General features: G+C 61.9%; 1 protein-coding gene across 2 annotated transcripts; it reads right to left on the bottom strand.

The window, feature by feature from the left end:
* Positions 1–5,922: 5,922 nt before the first annotated feature.
* Positions 5,923–14,440, bottom strand: ABHD17A (abhydrolase domain containing 17A, depalmitoylase). 2 transcript variants are annotated; one of them, XM_037994435.2, is made up of 6 exons: positions 14,296–14,436; positions 10,156–10,725; positions 9,823–9,969; positions 8,841–9,035; positions 6,458–6,637; positions 5,923–6,374 (listed from the first exon to the last, which is right to left on the bottom strand). In XM_037994435.2, exons 2-6 carry the CDS (start codon positions 10,485–10,487, stop codon positions 6,149–6,151), a joined length of 1,080 nt encoding a protein of 359 aa, XP_037850363.1. In that variant the 5' UTR covers positions 10,488–10,725; positions 14,296–14,436; the 3' UTR covers positions 5,923–6,148. The 2 variants fall into 2 exon arrangements, with proteins under 2 accessions (XP_037850363.1, XP_007992859.1); XM_007994668.3 differs by lacking the exon at positions 9,823–9,969 and having other exon boundaries at positions 14,296–14,440.
* Positions 14,441–14,531: the final 91 nt, after the last annotated feature.

Here is a 14,531-nt window from a genome sequence, read left to right as displayed (position 1 = left end):
CCACTGGGCGTTTATTTCTGTGTTAAGGCGTTAAATCACTTACCATGGTCCAGGCGGGCCCCCACGCACTGGGGCGGGGGCAGCTGCAAGCTTCTGGGGGACACAGGACAAGGTTCCACCAGCCAGGTGGGAAGGTGGGGCAGCGGCTGCCACCCTCCAACCAGAGGACACAGCGAGGTCCCCCTGCTGGCCGACTGCAAGGAAGCCCCTGTGTGGGGTCCTGCAGGGAGCATCTCTGGGGTCCACGGCCTCCATGCTCGGAGCTGCTGCAGGGACACCAAGGCCTCCTCCATCCTGCACAGGGCGGGATCCAGCTGGCATTTCCTTTCCCGTGTGAGTCCCACTCCCCCTGCACCCCCAGTCCCTCCTCAGCAGGACTGCAGGGCACAGAACTGAGAGGGGACCCCCCAGCCCCCCACTTCCTTGGCCTCCCAAAGATGAAAAACTTCCATAAGAGCTTTCCTCCTTGAACAGGGTCAGACAAGTGGTTTTTTGTTGTTGTTGTTGTTTTTTTAAGATGGAGTCTTGCTCTGTCACCCAGGCTGGAGTGCAGTGGTGCCATCTCGGCTCACTGCAACCTCCGCCCCGCCGAGTTCAAGCGATTCTCCTGCATAAGCCTCCCGAGTAGCTGGGATTACAGGCGCCCGCCACCATGCCGGCTAATTTTTGTACTTTTTAAGTAGAGACGGGGTTTCACCATGTTGGTCAGGCTGGTCTCAAACTCCTGACCTCGTGATCCTGCCTCAGCCTCCTGACCTCAGGTCATCCACTGCCTCAGTCTCCCGAAGTGCTGGGATTACAGACAGGCCTGAGCCACTGCATCCGGCCTAGTGGTGGGGTTTCAGGGCGCTCTGCTAACAGCCATAGGCTTCACAGAAAGCACCCCGCCTGGACCCGTTCCCTCCGTGAGGCTGTGGGGTAGGGCCGGTCCCAAAGTCGCGCTCTCATCCTCCACGGACACGCACGGTGCCTGTTCCGAGCCCTGCTTCCGGCTGGGTGCTGGGGAGAGAACAGGCTCTGGTCTGGCAGGAGAGCTCGCTGTCTGGCCGGGCACATCTGTCCCGGGACCTTATTTCTGAGCCACCGGTGCTGTCGTGGCTAGGAGATGCTGAGTGCCAAGGAAGCGCAGGCCTGGTCGGGGTCTCGGCTACTTCTCTCGGTGGGGAAGCAGGGACAGTGACCCCAGCAATCCAGAGTCGTGTGAAGATCGACGTGGCCCGTGGCTGGAGCCCGAAACCGGGAGGGAAGCGGGACCAGGGCCTCGTGGTGGCCCCTGGGCCACTCTGACACTGGCTGGGCGCCCGCTGGACGGAATTCCAGTTAACAAGCCGGCCTGCACTCCTACCTTGATGCTGACACCGAGATTCAGAGGTGGACAGGCAGGTGCCCGCCATGCGGGAGGAGAGGCGGTGCCTGCTCCCAGAGGCCCCACTTCAGGTCACAGCCACCACAGGTCAAGAGGACGGAATCACAGCCAAGCAGGGATGGTCTCCATCCTCTTCCAGAACCCCAGTGGGCCCTCGGGTCATGCAGAACACAGTCAGCCAGGTGGGTCCTACCAGCTTGGCATTAATGGGACGACGGACAAACAACAGCCACAGCATCATAAGAGCCTGGGTCAGCCGCCCACACACCCATGCTGGGACCCCGTGAATGCCAGTCGGGGCTGACAGGCCACTGGTCCACTGGGCAGCAGCCTGAGGGTGCACAGCCCTGGGCACCACCCCAGACCTGACCCACTGGAAGGGCCTAGCCCACATCTCAGGCAAGCCTCTGCCACACCCACAGCAACCATGCTCCAGGCACTGGCCCTGGGCAGGGTCAGCCTCCCAGCCCCTCCCAGGGCTCCGGGTAACCAGACTGGGCCTAGGCCACAGCGTCACCTGGCTGCTGTCTGTTCCGGCACCCAGGGGCCCGCCCTGGGGTGTACCAGGTGCTGGTGACACAAGGTGGACCAGAGATTCAGCCCCCAGGCGCCTACCCGGGAGAAGGCTGCTGCCGAGCTCCAACAAGTGTGTCCTGGAAAATACACAAAATGGAGAACGGGAAGTTGGCTCTGCTCCCAGGTGGCCTGGCCCTGGGCCATACCAAGTGGGAGGTGGGGAGAGCGTGCATCCTGGAACAGAGCGCTGGCCTTCCCTGTCACCGCCCTTGCAGGGTCCTCCCGGGTCCCAAGAGCAGGGGGTGGTGGGGAGAGGTCGAGGGTAGAAGTTGGCCTGAGAGCCTGCAGCCTGAAGGCCCGGACTCAGTTTACCCCATGTGAGGGGGGCAGGCTGAGGGAACACAGACGTGTACGCTGCGGGCGTCTGGGAGCCCTCCCGAAGCCTCAGCTCCGAGTTCGCAGTAGCTTGAGAATGCGGCTGCCTGAAACCAAGGTCAGCATCACCCACGGGGAATATCTACAGCCCGCAGGGCGGGAGGGGTGGCCCCAAATATGGAGGTTTCCAAAATCCTCTTCACCACAGTGTCGTGTGGAACTCGTACCACATGGATCAGCTGAAGTTGTCAACTATTTTAAGATGAGAATTTTATCTCAGTTTGATCCATAAATCTAAGAATCTAAGCAATCTCATGGCCGGGCGCGGTGGCTCACACCTGTAATCTCAGCACTTTGGGAGGCCGAGGCGGGCGGATCACAAGGTCAGGAGATCGAGACCACGGTGAAACCCCGTCTCTACTAAAAATACAAAAAAAAATTAGCCGGGCGCAGTGGTGGGCGCCTGTAGTCCCAGCTACTCAGGAGGCTGAGGCAGGAGAATGGCGCGAACCCGGGCGGCGGAGCTTGCAGTGAGCGGAGATCACGCCACTGAACTCCAGCCAGGGGGACAGAGCAAGACTCCATCTCAAAAAAAAAAAAAAAGAATCTAAGCAATCTCAATGTTTTCAAAGAAGATCACCACGGTGGGAGAACCAGATAAACTTGCCTGCTGTCCAGGAGAAAAAAAGAAATGTGCAAAATAATGCAGGGAGGTGGGGCCTCCAGACAGTGGGTCATAAAGACAATGGGGTTCTGGAAAACTGGGATAAGAGTCTGGAGACAGACCCGAATCCGCTTGCCATAAAGACAGCACTTCAGTGGCGAAAAGAATGCTTTTTTGGGAAATAAAGTTGGGACTATTTGGGGAAAAAAGTTTTGCTTCCTACCTTACTTATTACCAGGAATACTTTCTCTTTTTTTTTTTTTTTTTTTTTTTTTTGAGACAGAGTCTCGCTCTGTCACACAGGCTGGAGTGCGGTGGCGCAATGTCCGCTCACTGCAAGCTCTGCCTCCCGGGTTCTCCTGCCTCAGCCTCCCGAGTAACTGGGACTACAGGTGCCCGCCACCACGTCCGGCTAATTTTTTGTATTTTTAGTAAAGACAGAGTTCTACCGTGTTAGCCAGGATGGTCTCGATCTCCTGACCTCGTGATCTGCCCACCTCGGCCTCCCAAAGTGCTGGGATTACAGGCGTGAGCCACCGCGCCCGGCCTTACCAGGAATATTTTCTAAAATTAGATGTAAACATTTAAATATATGAGGGGGAAAAAAAAACAACACTACATTTCCAGAAGAAAACCTCAAATGTTTTATAATCTTACAGAGGAGAAGATATTCCTGAGATGACACCAAAATGCAGGAGCCGTAAAGGGAAAAAAACTAATGACCAGTAACAATTTTAGATAACTGGCTTATAGAAAAAAATACACACAAAGTCAAAGACCTAATGACAGATAGAAAAAACAAACACTTCTGCTAGACAAAAGGTGAATTTCCTTAATCTGTAAAGTGCACCTAGAAACCACCACCATCCACCCAACACAAAAATGAGCCAAAAAGATAAACTACAAATGGCTTTTAAATAGTCAAACGTTTATAATAAATATATTTTCCAATCTCGAAATGATTATCAGTGGTAACAATCATCAAAGTAAAATAGATGTGACAGGAGCATTACGATGTTTCATTATACTTACAGGAAATACAACTAAAGCTACAGTGAAACACTATCTCATGCCTACCAGGTCTACAAAATCCAGCTTGGGCAAGATGTCACTGGCCCCCTCTTACATGCTGGTGGGGGAGGGCAATTTGGTACCACCCCTTTAGGGGCCTAAATAAAGCCCCTAGCACTTCTGCACCAAGGAATTTAGCCTAATAGTCCGACTTGGGCAAAAAAGGGTTTGTACAAGGAATAGTCAAGTTAGCATTGTTCGTTATAAAAGACCCTAAATTTCCACAGGAAAGGGGATAAATTCTGGAGCTATAAAACTCCGTTTCCGTGTTAATCCCACCTGTATCTGAATATATGGGCGCCCCCTAAGCTACATTAAGTATAAGGACCCCAAGTAAAGAAACTGACCTTTTGCAGAAACGCATGTACATGTTCCTGCATAGACTTTCTCTGTTGACACGTAAGAAACGGGTTTCTCTCTGCCCCAGGGGAGAAGAACTGGGCCTCGGAGGTTAGGACTGGGAAAAACACATCAAGTCTTCACCAAACACCCTTTCAGGCTCCTTGAATTTTCTACCCTGTGCGCCTGAACACACTTTTGTTCTCTTGCAAGCAGTTGCTTTGCACTGGCGGCAGTGAGGACACGGCGGAGTACCAGCTCGCAGAGAGCTTAGGTTCTGAAGGCGTCAGAAGACAACACGCTCTGGACGAGCGCAACGCCCAAGGGTCAGCGGCAGCAGCGAGCAGGGGGCACGGGATGCGGGGAGGCTCTTCGGCGGGCATGAAAGTCAGACGTGTTCCGAAACGTCAGCCGCGCTGGGGGGCACGGCGCACGACCGGGGACAGAAGGAGGCCACTGCGGTCGCAAAGTCCAGGCCGTGCAAAGGCCCCGTGGGCAGCCAGGAGCCCAGGCATTCCCTGCTCTAGCGAGATTTCCTTCCGAACGTCCTGTCGCACCGCTTCCCATGGAACGGCGGGCGATGCCTCGCAGCACCGACCCCGCGGCGGCCTCCACGCGCCCACGAGGAACTCTAGGCGGAGGGAAGGCGTGGGAGGGGCCAGAAACGGGCAGGGCCGAAGCGGACGGGTCCCTGGCTGGGTCCCAGCAGCCGCCACTTACCACCGAGACCGCCTCTTCGTCCACAGCCTGACTCCAGCCTCCGCCGCCATCTCCACTTCCGCACGCGCGCCACCACTTCCGCTTCCGTCAGTGCCGCGGCCCCGCAGGTGACGCGGCGCCCTGCTCTCGCCCAGGCTGAAGCACCGCCCTCCCTTAAAGGAGCCGCGGACTAGAGCTACTTGGAGGCAGCTTGGGGTCCCGGCCTCGCCACCGCCTGGTCGCGCGACACAGGCTGAACCCTGCCCAATCGTAAAGTGGACGACAGGCCACCGGTTCCCGAGTCCTCCCAGTCCTAGGGCTTCTGCCCTAGAGATCGTAGGAACTCTTCTCGTGACCCCAGCTCCAGTGTCGGCTCCCTCTTCCAGAGGAGGCCCTTGGGGCCCAAGCACCTGCCACCGCCCTCTGCTGGACCCCAGCTTCGCCATCTACAAAGGAAGCGGCCTGCTTGCCTGAGCTCTGGGGTCCGTCAAGCGCGGCACCTCAGGACCCAGAGTGCCCTGGCCTGGCCTCTCTGCAGTACGACTGATGGGAAGCTGTCGAGGGGGCGGTCCCGCGATGACAGCAGGACCCCCACGCCTGGCGTCCTCATCGCGCCCACCCAGCAGAGCTCACCAGCCTCCGCAGGAGGTAGGCAGGGGTCCTGGGCTCAAATGCTGCCCCGACCCATCACCACCCAGGCAACCAGCTCCCTAAGGGCCCCCCGGACTAGACCGAGACCCACCCCGCTTCCACAGAGGGTAAAACTCATAAGGGGGTCCGCGCCGATCTTTCCTGGGGACTCAGGGGCGAAACCTGGGAACCCCGGCCCCCTTTCGAGCTCGCTGAGCCCTCGAGAGAGTGAGCAGAGCCATGAAAGGAAAGAGAGCAGTCCTAAAATTTTAAATCTTTAATTTCCGTTTTCACGTATTGTCTTCTTGCTTCCAAAAGGAAAGGAGTGCGTAGCTCTGTTGCCTGTACATCGTCCAAGGCCCCTGGGTCGGGGCGGGGTCCCCTGGGCCGCCCGGGGGTCCACATGCAGCCCCTGGGGGGCCGGCGCGGGGTGAGGTCCGGGGGCCGCCTTATTGCTGAGGTCCGGCCGGTTGGGGCCCCGGCCGCCGCTAGGTGCGCTGGCTGGGCAGCTCCTGGGAGATGAAGCGGCGCAGGCGCTCCAGGTACTGGCTGTAGAGCTCAATGTCGTTGTGCCCGGCGCCCTCCACCCACAGCGGCTCCACGGCCTTGGGGCAGCGCTCGTAGAGGGCCAGCCCGTGCGAGAAGTCGATCACCTCGTCCTCCGTGCCGTGGATGATGAGCACGGGCGACGTGATCTTGGACACCTTCTCGATGCTGCGGGAGGGGCGTCGGACGGGTGAGACCTCGCGCCCAGTCCGGGCCCCTCCCCGCCCCCGTCCCCGCCCCGGCCCGCTCACTTGGGGAAGGCGTCGAAGCAGTAGGTCTTCTTGGTGTCGGGGAAGGCGACGCGCATGCCCGAGGTGAGCGGTGAGTGCAGCACCACCGCGGCGCACTCGTAGCGCGAGGCCAGGTCCACGGTGGGCACAGTGCCGATGCTCTGCCCGTACAGGATGATGCTGTCCGGGCTGATGCCGTACCTGGCGGCGCCGGAGCAGGGTCAGCCGCGGTCTCCGACGCGCGCGCACCCTTCCCGCCCGCGGGCGTCCCCGGGCCCAGCTCCGGATGCGACCCTCCAGTCTCCCCGCTCAGCCAAGTCAGTGGGTCAGGCCCACGCTCCACACCAGTCCCGAGGGCCTCCCCCATCCCCCAATCACCGCAGCGGTGGGCGGAGCCAGCGGCCCCGCCCCATTCCCCGGCGCTGCCATTCACTGGCGTTTCCTCGCCAGGATCTGCTGGGATCCCGCCTACGGAGTGACCCTGGGGCTGGGGTAGGGGAGGCCCTGGCGCCTCTCCTCCTCCCGGTCACCCCTAGGCGCACACTGGCAAGTGTGTGCCCCCCATATCCTGAATGTTTCACGCTTTCCTGCCCGGGTTAGAAAGCCGTTCCTAGTGCACTGGCCGGGACAGGGGATACTCTTCCTCCCTGCAGCCCTTGCCCACCCCCTTGGCCATGAGGAATTCAGGCAGCTGTGTCCCCAGATGTCTCCACCCAATTTTGGACTCTCAGAGTCCCCACACCCAGTGAGGTGCCAGTGCAACCCAGGTCAGCATCAAGGGTGGTGGCTGCGGGGGTGGCACCTCCTCCCACCAGCACCTTCCCTTGGGAGTGGACAAGTCCTCGGCCACCTCAGCACCACCAGCTCCCACCCAGGGCCACCCCCACCCCCAGGTCACTGGTGTGCGGCCCCTGGCCCAGCTGATCCAGCACCAGTTCCAAGGCCTCCTCGTGCCCAGTCCCAACCATGCGGGACCCGCCTGCCACCCTGCCCATGCCGGGACCCCACAACTCTCCCCCCAACACGCTCCAGGCTCTGATTCCAGGCAGCTGCCCTCCTGTGAGGCAGGAGCATGGGCAGGTGTGTGTCCCGTCTGGCTGGCATTCGGACTCCACCAGCAAGCCTGTCCCTGTCCCTGGCCTGGAACCCCAGTCTCCTGGCAGTACTCCAGCTCAGCACTCACCCATGCCCCAAAGGGTGCGGCCTGACTTGTGCCTGCGGCCCCAGCTCTGCCCCAGCCTCCCTGGCCTGCTCCCTAGCAGCCATGGCCAGTAGTGTGCTGAGTCAGCCCAGCCGTCACCTGCTCCAGGCAGGAGACCCCAGCTGCCACCTGGACGTCACCACTCAGACAAACAACAGAACACATCCCCAGTGGAGACCCTGGGCACACTCTGGCCTCCCCCTCACAGCTCTGGGCCTAAGTTCCTGCAGGACAAAGCGGCAGCAGGACAGATGGCCGAGCAGACAGAGCTCAGAGCTGGCCATGGCAGGTGTGACTCTGCCAGTGCCCCGGGCAGTAGACAGGAGGGGCCGAGGAAGCCGCATGAAGCGGTGGTCGGTGTCAGTGCCCCACACTGCCGGGAGGCCCCCAGAGCCAGGGTGGTGCCAGGGTACCCAGCTCCCAGGCCCACAGCAGGGACTGCCTGGGATATCGCCAAGGCAATGAGGACCCCACCTCCCCAGGGCCTCTGACTTCTCAGAGCTGCGCCTGGTCCCTGCGGGAGCAGGTCAGACCAGTGGGCTGGGCAGGGCCAGGACGAGACAGCCCCAGTGGGTGGTGAGAAGGAAAGGCCTCCAGAGGCCCACCCGGGTCTCCTCGTCCAAAGTAGCACCGGCCCGGGCAGTGTTCAAACACCGGTGAAGAGCCCAGGCAAGCGCAGGGCTGGGGACCTGGATAGCCAGGAGGGCTGGATCTGGAATCAAGGCTGGCCCAGACCTTGACCCTGCCCCGGGACAGCCGAGCTCCACAGCCACAGGGCCTCATGGGCCAGGCCTCGGGACCTGGATGCAGCAGCCTCGCTGCACCTGGCCCCAAGTGCTGCCTCAGCCGATGGGCTCCCAACCACATGTGCAGACCCCCAAACACCACGAACCCCTCCCGCCAGGTGGCATCCACGCCCCTGTGACAAGCTCAGCCCCTTCCCATCTTCAGGCCAGGGGCTCCCAGGAAGCCTGGCGTCACACGCCAGGGTGTAGGAGGACCGCCTGGCCACACCTCGGCCACGTGGAGGCGGCACCCACACACCCGAGCTCGCCTGTCTGGCTCTCTGGCCCTGTGCGTCCACTGTGGCTCCTCTGCTGCAGGGCCGCCCACCTTCCTCCCAGGGAAGCCCGCCCCCCCGGCCCCCAACCTAGTCCCCTCTCTCGTGTGCCCAGGCTGAGCTGCCTCCAGGGCTGCCCTCACCTGGTGCGCAGGGCCTGCCAGGCGGCGTCAATGTCGGCATAGAGGTTCCTCTCGGATGGCCTGCCCGAGCTGGCACCGTAGCCGGAGTAGTCATAGGAGAAGATGTTGCAATGGAGGCGGGAGCCCAGGCCAATGTAGAAGCTGCTCATCTGGCCCAGGTCCACAGCGTTGCCGTGCGAGAAGAGGACCGTGTACCTGGGGCAGGCCAGGAAGGGCCACTCACATCCTCATTCCCAGCGCCCAGCTGCAGGGCAGGAGGACGCGTACTGACAGCCCACCCCGGAGGCCAGCCATGCCCAGCGCCTTGTTTACTCCCCTCCCAAGGGGGCCCAAAGCCAGTGAATGGACAGGGGAGGGTACGACAGCACAGCTCTATCTCCGGGGGGGTCCCCATGGGGAGAGAACAGGAGAGCCGGCAGGGGTACAGGCAGCCTGGGCTGCAGAGAGGCCAGCCAGGGAGCCTCAGGACTCCCATCTGTGAAGCGGGACACTGGGACCACTGGTCACATCCTCTCTCTGGGCAGACGTGCAGTGTGTGCCCGGATGCTGCAGGTCTCGCTGCCCTGGAGCCCTTCCTCCTGGAAGAGCCGGGACTCCCGGGGATGGAGCATACAGGCCCACCTTTCAGGACCTTCCCAGGGAGACCGTGCTGCTGCTGGCAGGGCTATCTGCCCACCCCTCACAGAATGGTGCCCTCACTGTTGGGGACAACTGGACCCCACCCCTGCCCCCAACAAGCAAATGCCCAATCCCTGCTCACATTCACGCAGCCCCTCCTGCCCCGCCACCCTGCCCAAGCCCCGAGGCCGTGCTGCAAGGCCTGTCTGCTTCCCAGCACGGGAGCTGCCCCAGGTGGTGCCAGGAGCAGGCGGCCAGGCTGGCCCTACCATGGACTGCTTCCTCCAGTTCCCCCAGGACCCTGCCCAGCCCAGCCAGAAGGTAAAGGCTCGCTCTCTGGACTCAGATCTGGTCAGAACCCCACCTGGCAAGAAGGCGGATGTACCCACAGGTCAGGGCGGCCCCTGTGCCCCACCCCAGCAGGCAACCACCAGGAGCTGGGTCGCTGGAGTCGCCCGGCCTGCCCAACCATGCCAGCTGGGGATGGCCTCCCTGAGCCTGGTGTCCTTGTCTGCGAGAGGAAATCGCTGGAGGGATGAGGCCAGCCTGGCCGGGGACACCACCCATGCCAGCTGGATGGCCCTTCACAGCAGGCTCAGGCCCTCTGGGGCACCACCAACCACACCAAGCACCCGGGGCAGAAATGGGAGCCCCAAGAAGAGGGTGACCCAGCCCGGGCGTGGCCACAGCTGCTCACCTGGCGCCAGGCACGCAGCGAACATACATGCAGGAGACACGGCTGCCGCGGGCGCTCTTGGTGGGGAAGACCTCGATGGTGTCCAGCTCGCGCTGGCTGTACTGGAAGTCGGCACGCTCCGTCAGGTGCAGCTTCCAGCGCCCGGGTGCACCCGAGGAGGCCCGCAGGGTCCCCAAGGGGGCGGCCCCGGCCCCACCAGGCCCCGATTCAGGTTCAGGCACCAGGGAGTAGGTGGCCTCCGGTGGCAGGAAGGCGAGCTTGGCAGCGATGCGGCCGGGGCAGGGCGGGCAGCAGAAGAGGCAGCAGAGCTCACTCAGCGACAGCCCGTTCATGGCGGGCGCCGCCCGGGCCGGGCCTCCACCAGGGCCCCCGCCAACAACGCCACCCGGCCTGGCCCAGCAGGGGAGGGGTGGGGGTGCTCCGAGTTGCGGGCAGGGGGGAGGGCGCCCCCCCAGCTACCGCCCCAGACAGGAGCCCCGTTAGGAGGCCAGGGCCCAGCCCCATCGCGGTCCAAGCCGAGCCCCAGGGAGCCTTGCGACCACAGGTCTCCATGTCGTGCCGTGGGAAGCCCTGCGGGGGAACAGTGGCATGTGGGGTCCTTTGGGGGTACCACGGTCCAGCTGGGCACCCCCAGGAGGCGGGGCATCCACCCGTGCCAGGGGGCGGCATGGGCCCGGGGCCTGTCCATCCCATCCCCTCAGCCCTCCCCGCGGCCTGTCAGGCACTGCACCCTACAGCTCAGGGAACCCCAATTCAGCCCCCTCTCCACGGGATGAAGGACCCCCCACCCTCCCTCAGCTGGCGATCACCACCTCTTGCCATGTGAGCACAGCCTGGACATGCAGGGCACACAGGGGATATGACCCCAGCCCCGCCCACCCCCCAAACGCGGGCTCCAGCACCAGGTGAAACCCCCATGCGCCAGGACTCGGTCCGCACTGCTGCCCACTCCCTCCCCAGCCCATCTCTGCCGCTGAGGCAAGGACAGAGCTCGGACTCAAGGGACCGATGAGGGACCCGAACAGGCCCCGCTACGTGAGCGTGCACAGGGGCCAGGCCCCACCGGCCTGCGATGTCTGGAGACAGAGGAAATATAACAAACAAAGGCTCTAGAAACAAAGGCAGGATACATCCCAGGCTCCCAGGGCCCTGAGAGCGGGGACAATGGCTCTTCTCTGTGCTGGGGCCAGGCCTGCTGAGGGGCAGGGGAGGCGGGCTGGGGTCAGGGGTTCCTTCTCCAGAGCTGATTTAGGGTTCCGTGACCTTGGGCAAGTCACTTGCCCTCCTGAAGCCTCAGTGTCCTCATCTATAGGCGCAGACACCACATACCCCACAGGAAGTCAAGTGAGGGGGGAGGGGAGCGAAGGCGCCTGATTCAGAGTGGAAACTCGGACTTTCTTCCTTGCTACAGAACGTCATGAAACGCATTAAGTCGACAACAGCTCAGTTGCTAAAGCAAGCACAATAGTGTAAGGAGCTGCCAACAGACAGACGTGAAGAAAACACAAAGGTCTGAGGCGTCTATCTACCGACCAGGCTTCTCCTTCAGACGGGAGCGAGGAGGGAGACACGCCCACAACTCAATTTCAGCAGCAGAACACCCTGGAACGCTGGGCTTTGGGGTCGCAGCATGAGAAAACCGTGGGGCCAGAAGATGAGGCTCAAAGGCAGATGTGGACACAGATGGACACGCAGGCGGCTGCAGGCGCCACAGACACGGCTCGTGGGGACACCCTCACCACCAAGGAGCAGCCTCAGGCCCAGAAACACACCTGCTCCCTCAAGACCTGTGTGAGACCCACACGTGCCTGTGAGCCGGCCTCACGGGCACACGAGGAGGAGAGGAGAGAGCTCTGAAAGCCAGGGTGGGGCAAGGATGGCATCACAGCGCCCCCAGACTCCCAGGCGGGAGGCAACTCTCACAGGCAAGCACTTCTCAGGGGGGAGGCGGACTGTCATGCTGGTTCTGCTTCTCAGATGGAGGCAAATCTTCCCCCCGGGGACACCTGTCAATGTCTGGAGACAGTTTTGGGTGTCACCACTGGGGACTCGGTGGAGGCTGCTTAGCACACTGCAGTGCCCAGGACAGACCCACCCCAAAGAATGATCAGGCCCAACATCCACAGCATTGAGGTTGATGTCAGCTTTTCAACATATTCTCAAAGAAGTCCGGGCCCTATCAGTGCTGCCCTGCTGGTGCCAGGGGCTTAGAGGGCCCTGCAGTTTAGGTGGCATCATGCAGCTGGGTCCTGAGAGCCCAGCGGGCAATAGCAGGCCCCTGGAGACCCCAGAGACCAAGGGGCACACCGAGGTGGCCAGGGCCCCATTAACCACGACAGAAACAAAGATGCTATCCTTGACACCTCCTTCCACCCACCAGATCTGAGCCGGTCCATCACCAGCCCAGTGGCTCTGCCTGTCTCCCATCAGCCACCGCCTAGTCACCACCTCCATCACCTTTCACCAGAGCTACAGCAACAGCCTCACTCCTTGCTGATCACCTGCTCCAGGACATTCTCCCCCAGCAGCCAAACAATTGTTCAAGACACAAATGCAATGGTGCCGCTTCCCGCTTGGGGTGTCCTGGGGGCCTCCCATTATTCTCTGGATAGAGATCAAAGTCCTCCCCACAGACTGCCAGGTCTGCATTCTGGCTCAGGCCAACCTCTCCAGACTCACTCATCTCACACCCTGCCACCCCTGGCTCTCCTAAGACAAGCCACATTGCTCCTTCCTGCCTCTGCTCCCCTGCCGGGAACTCCCTTCCCCAACCTCACTAAATAGCCTTGCCCATCCCAACCACCCTTTGCACCTCGCTGCCAACAACGCTCTCAGAGTCCTCAAAGCTGGGACAGGACCCCTTATACGCTCTTTCCACAGCTTGTATTTTTCACACATTCGGCCAGATCTCCCCCCACCCCCAAACCAGAAACTCCATGAGAGCAGGACCATGACCTGCCACTCGCTAAAGGAATGGGCAGGTGGTAGGCAGCAAAGAATTAGGGAGGAAGCACAGGAGGAAAAGAATCCCCAAGGTCTGACAGCTTTGACAGGGAAGGGAAAGTCTAGTCTCCTCTCCTCTCCAGCCACAGGTACCTGGAACCTCCCTAGTGTCATTAATGGGCATGGACTGGGGAGTGCAAACCCGGACGCTTCACTGACTGAGCACACACCCTTGACACCCTGAATCCCACCAATTCCGTTCCCAAGCACGTAACTGGGCACCCCTCTGCGAGCTAGAGGTGTTCTGAGGACCAGTAAGCAACCAAGCAGCCAAAATACTGGAAGATGACCTACATATGGGAGACGATGACGGCACCTCACTCAACCAGTCAGGGTGGGAATCCCGCCTGGGGGGAGGTGCGGCCATATCACAGGGCAGATAAACGGGCCAGGTGACAGGGGATGGGACAGAGGGACAAGCAGGGGCAAAACCTCAGAGGTGACAGAGTAGACTCCTGGCTAGAGCAGACCCTGGGAGGAAGAAGTGAGCAGATGGGTCCCAAGAGAGAGTCTGGGACGGGTGAGGTCGCGCCCCCGAGAGCCCTGCTGCGGAGTTTGCACTTCATCTTGGGAGAAATGGCGGGGCCACGGAGAAGTCCCGAGCAGTGGATGGACAACACAGGAGAAGGGCTGCATCCCGGGGAACGGACAGGAGCGGAGGCCGGGAAGCCTGCCCAGGAGTCAAGGCGGCAGGAAGACGCCTGACAAGAGAAACAGCAACTGGGAGCTGCTTGGGAAGCGGGGCTCGGCAGGGCCCCTGGGAGCTGCCAGGGGGGCCCAGAGGACGAAGCGGTTGTAGGGCTGGGGGCAGTTTCGGGGTAAAAGAACGGAGTCCACGGCTCGGAAGGGCGATCCCCGAAGGCAGGGGCCGCGTCCGCAGGAGGGTGGGAGCGCAACCCACGTCGGAGAGCTGAATGGATGGGGACAGTGCTTTCCCAATCACAAACGCTCACCCGCGGTCCCCGCCCCTGCTCCGGGCTCCTCGGGCAGGACCCGCGGCAGCCCTGGGACTGCAGGGGAATCGGGGGCGTCCAACTGGGCTGCCAGGCCCTCGCGGCCCGGCCAGGGTCCCCAAACGGCCGCGGCCGGGACCGAGGCCACCCCGCGCGGCCGCGCCCGCCCCTGCCCGGTACTCACCACCCCGGCCCGCGCCCCGGGGCCCCAGGGCCGCGCTCCATGGCTCCCGGCCGCCCGCCCTTGCGTCCGTCGGTCCCTCCGCGCCCCGGCCCGGCCTCCTGCGCCGCCACCACCGCAGCTCCCCCGCGGGCGGAAGTGAGCCTCGTTCTCGCCACCGCCCCGGAAGTGACGCGCAGGAGAGCGCTGGGGGCTGCAGGAACAGAGCGACCGCGGGACTAGCGTTCCGGGGGCGGGGC

The sequence above is a fragment of the Chlorocebus sabaeus genome, chromosome 6 (genome assembly GCF_047675955.1).
Source record: "Chlorocebus sabaeus isolate Y175 chromosome 6, mChlSab1.0.hap1, whole genome shotgun sequence".
In the NCBI taxonomy this organism is placed as follows: Eukaryota; Metazoa; Chordata; class Mammalia; order Primates; family Cercopithecidae; genus Chlorocebus; species Chlorocebus sabaeus.
The sequence above is the reverse complement of the archived record's forward strand: the minus strand, read 5'-3'. Positions and strand labels throughout refer to the sequence as shown.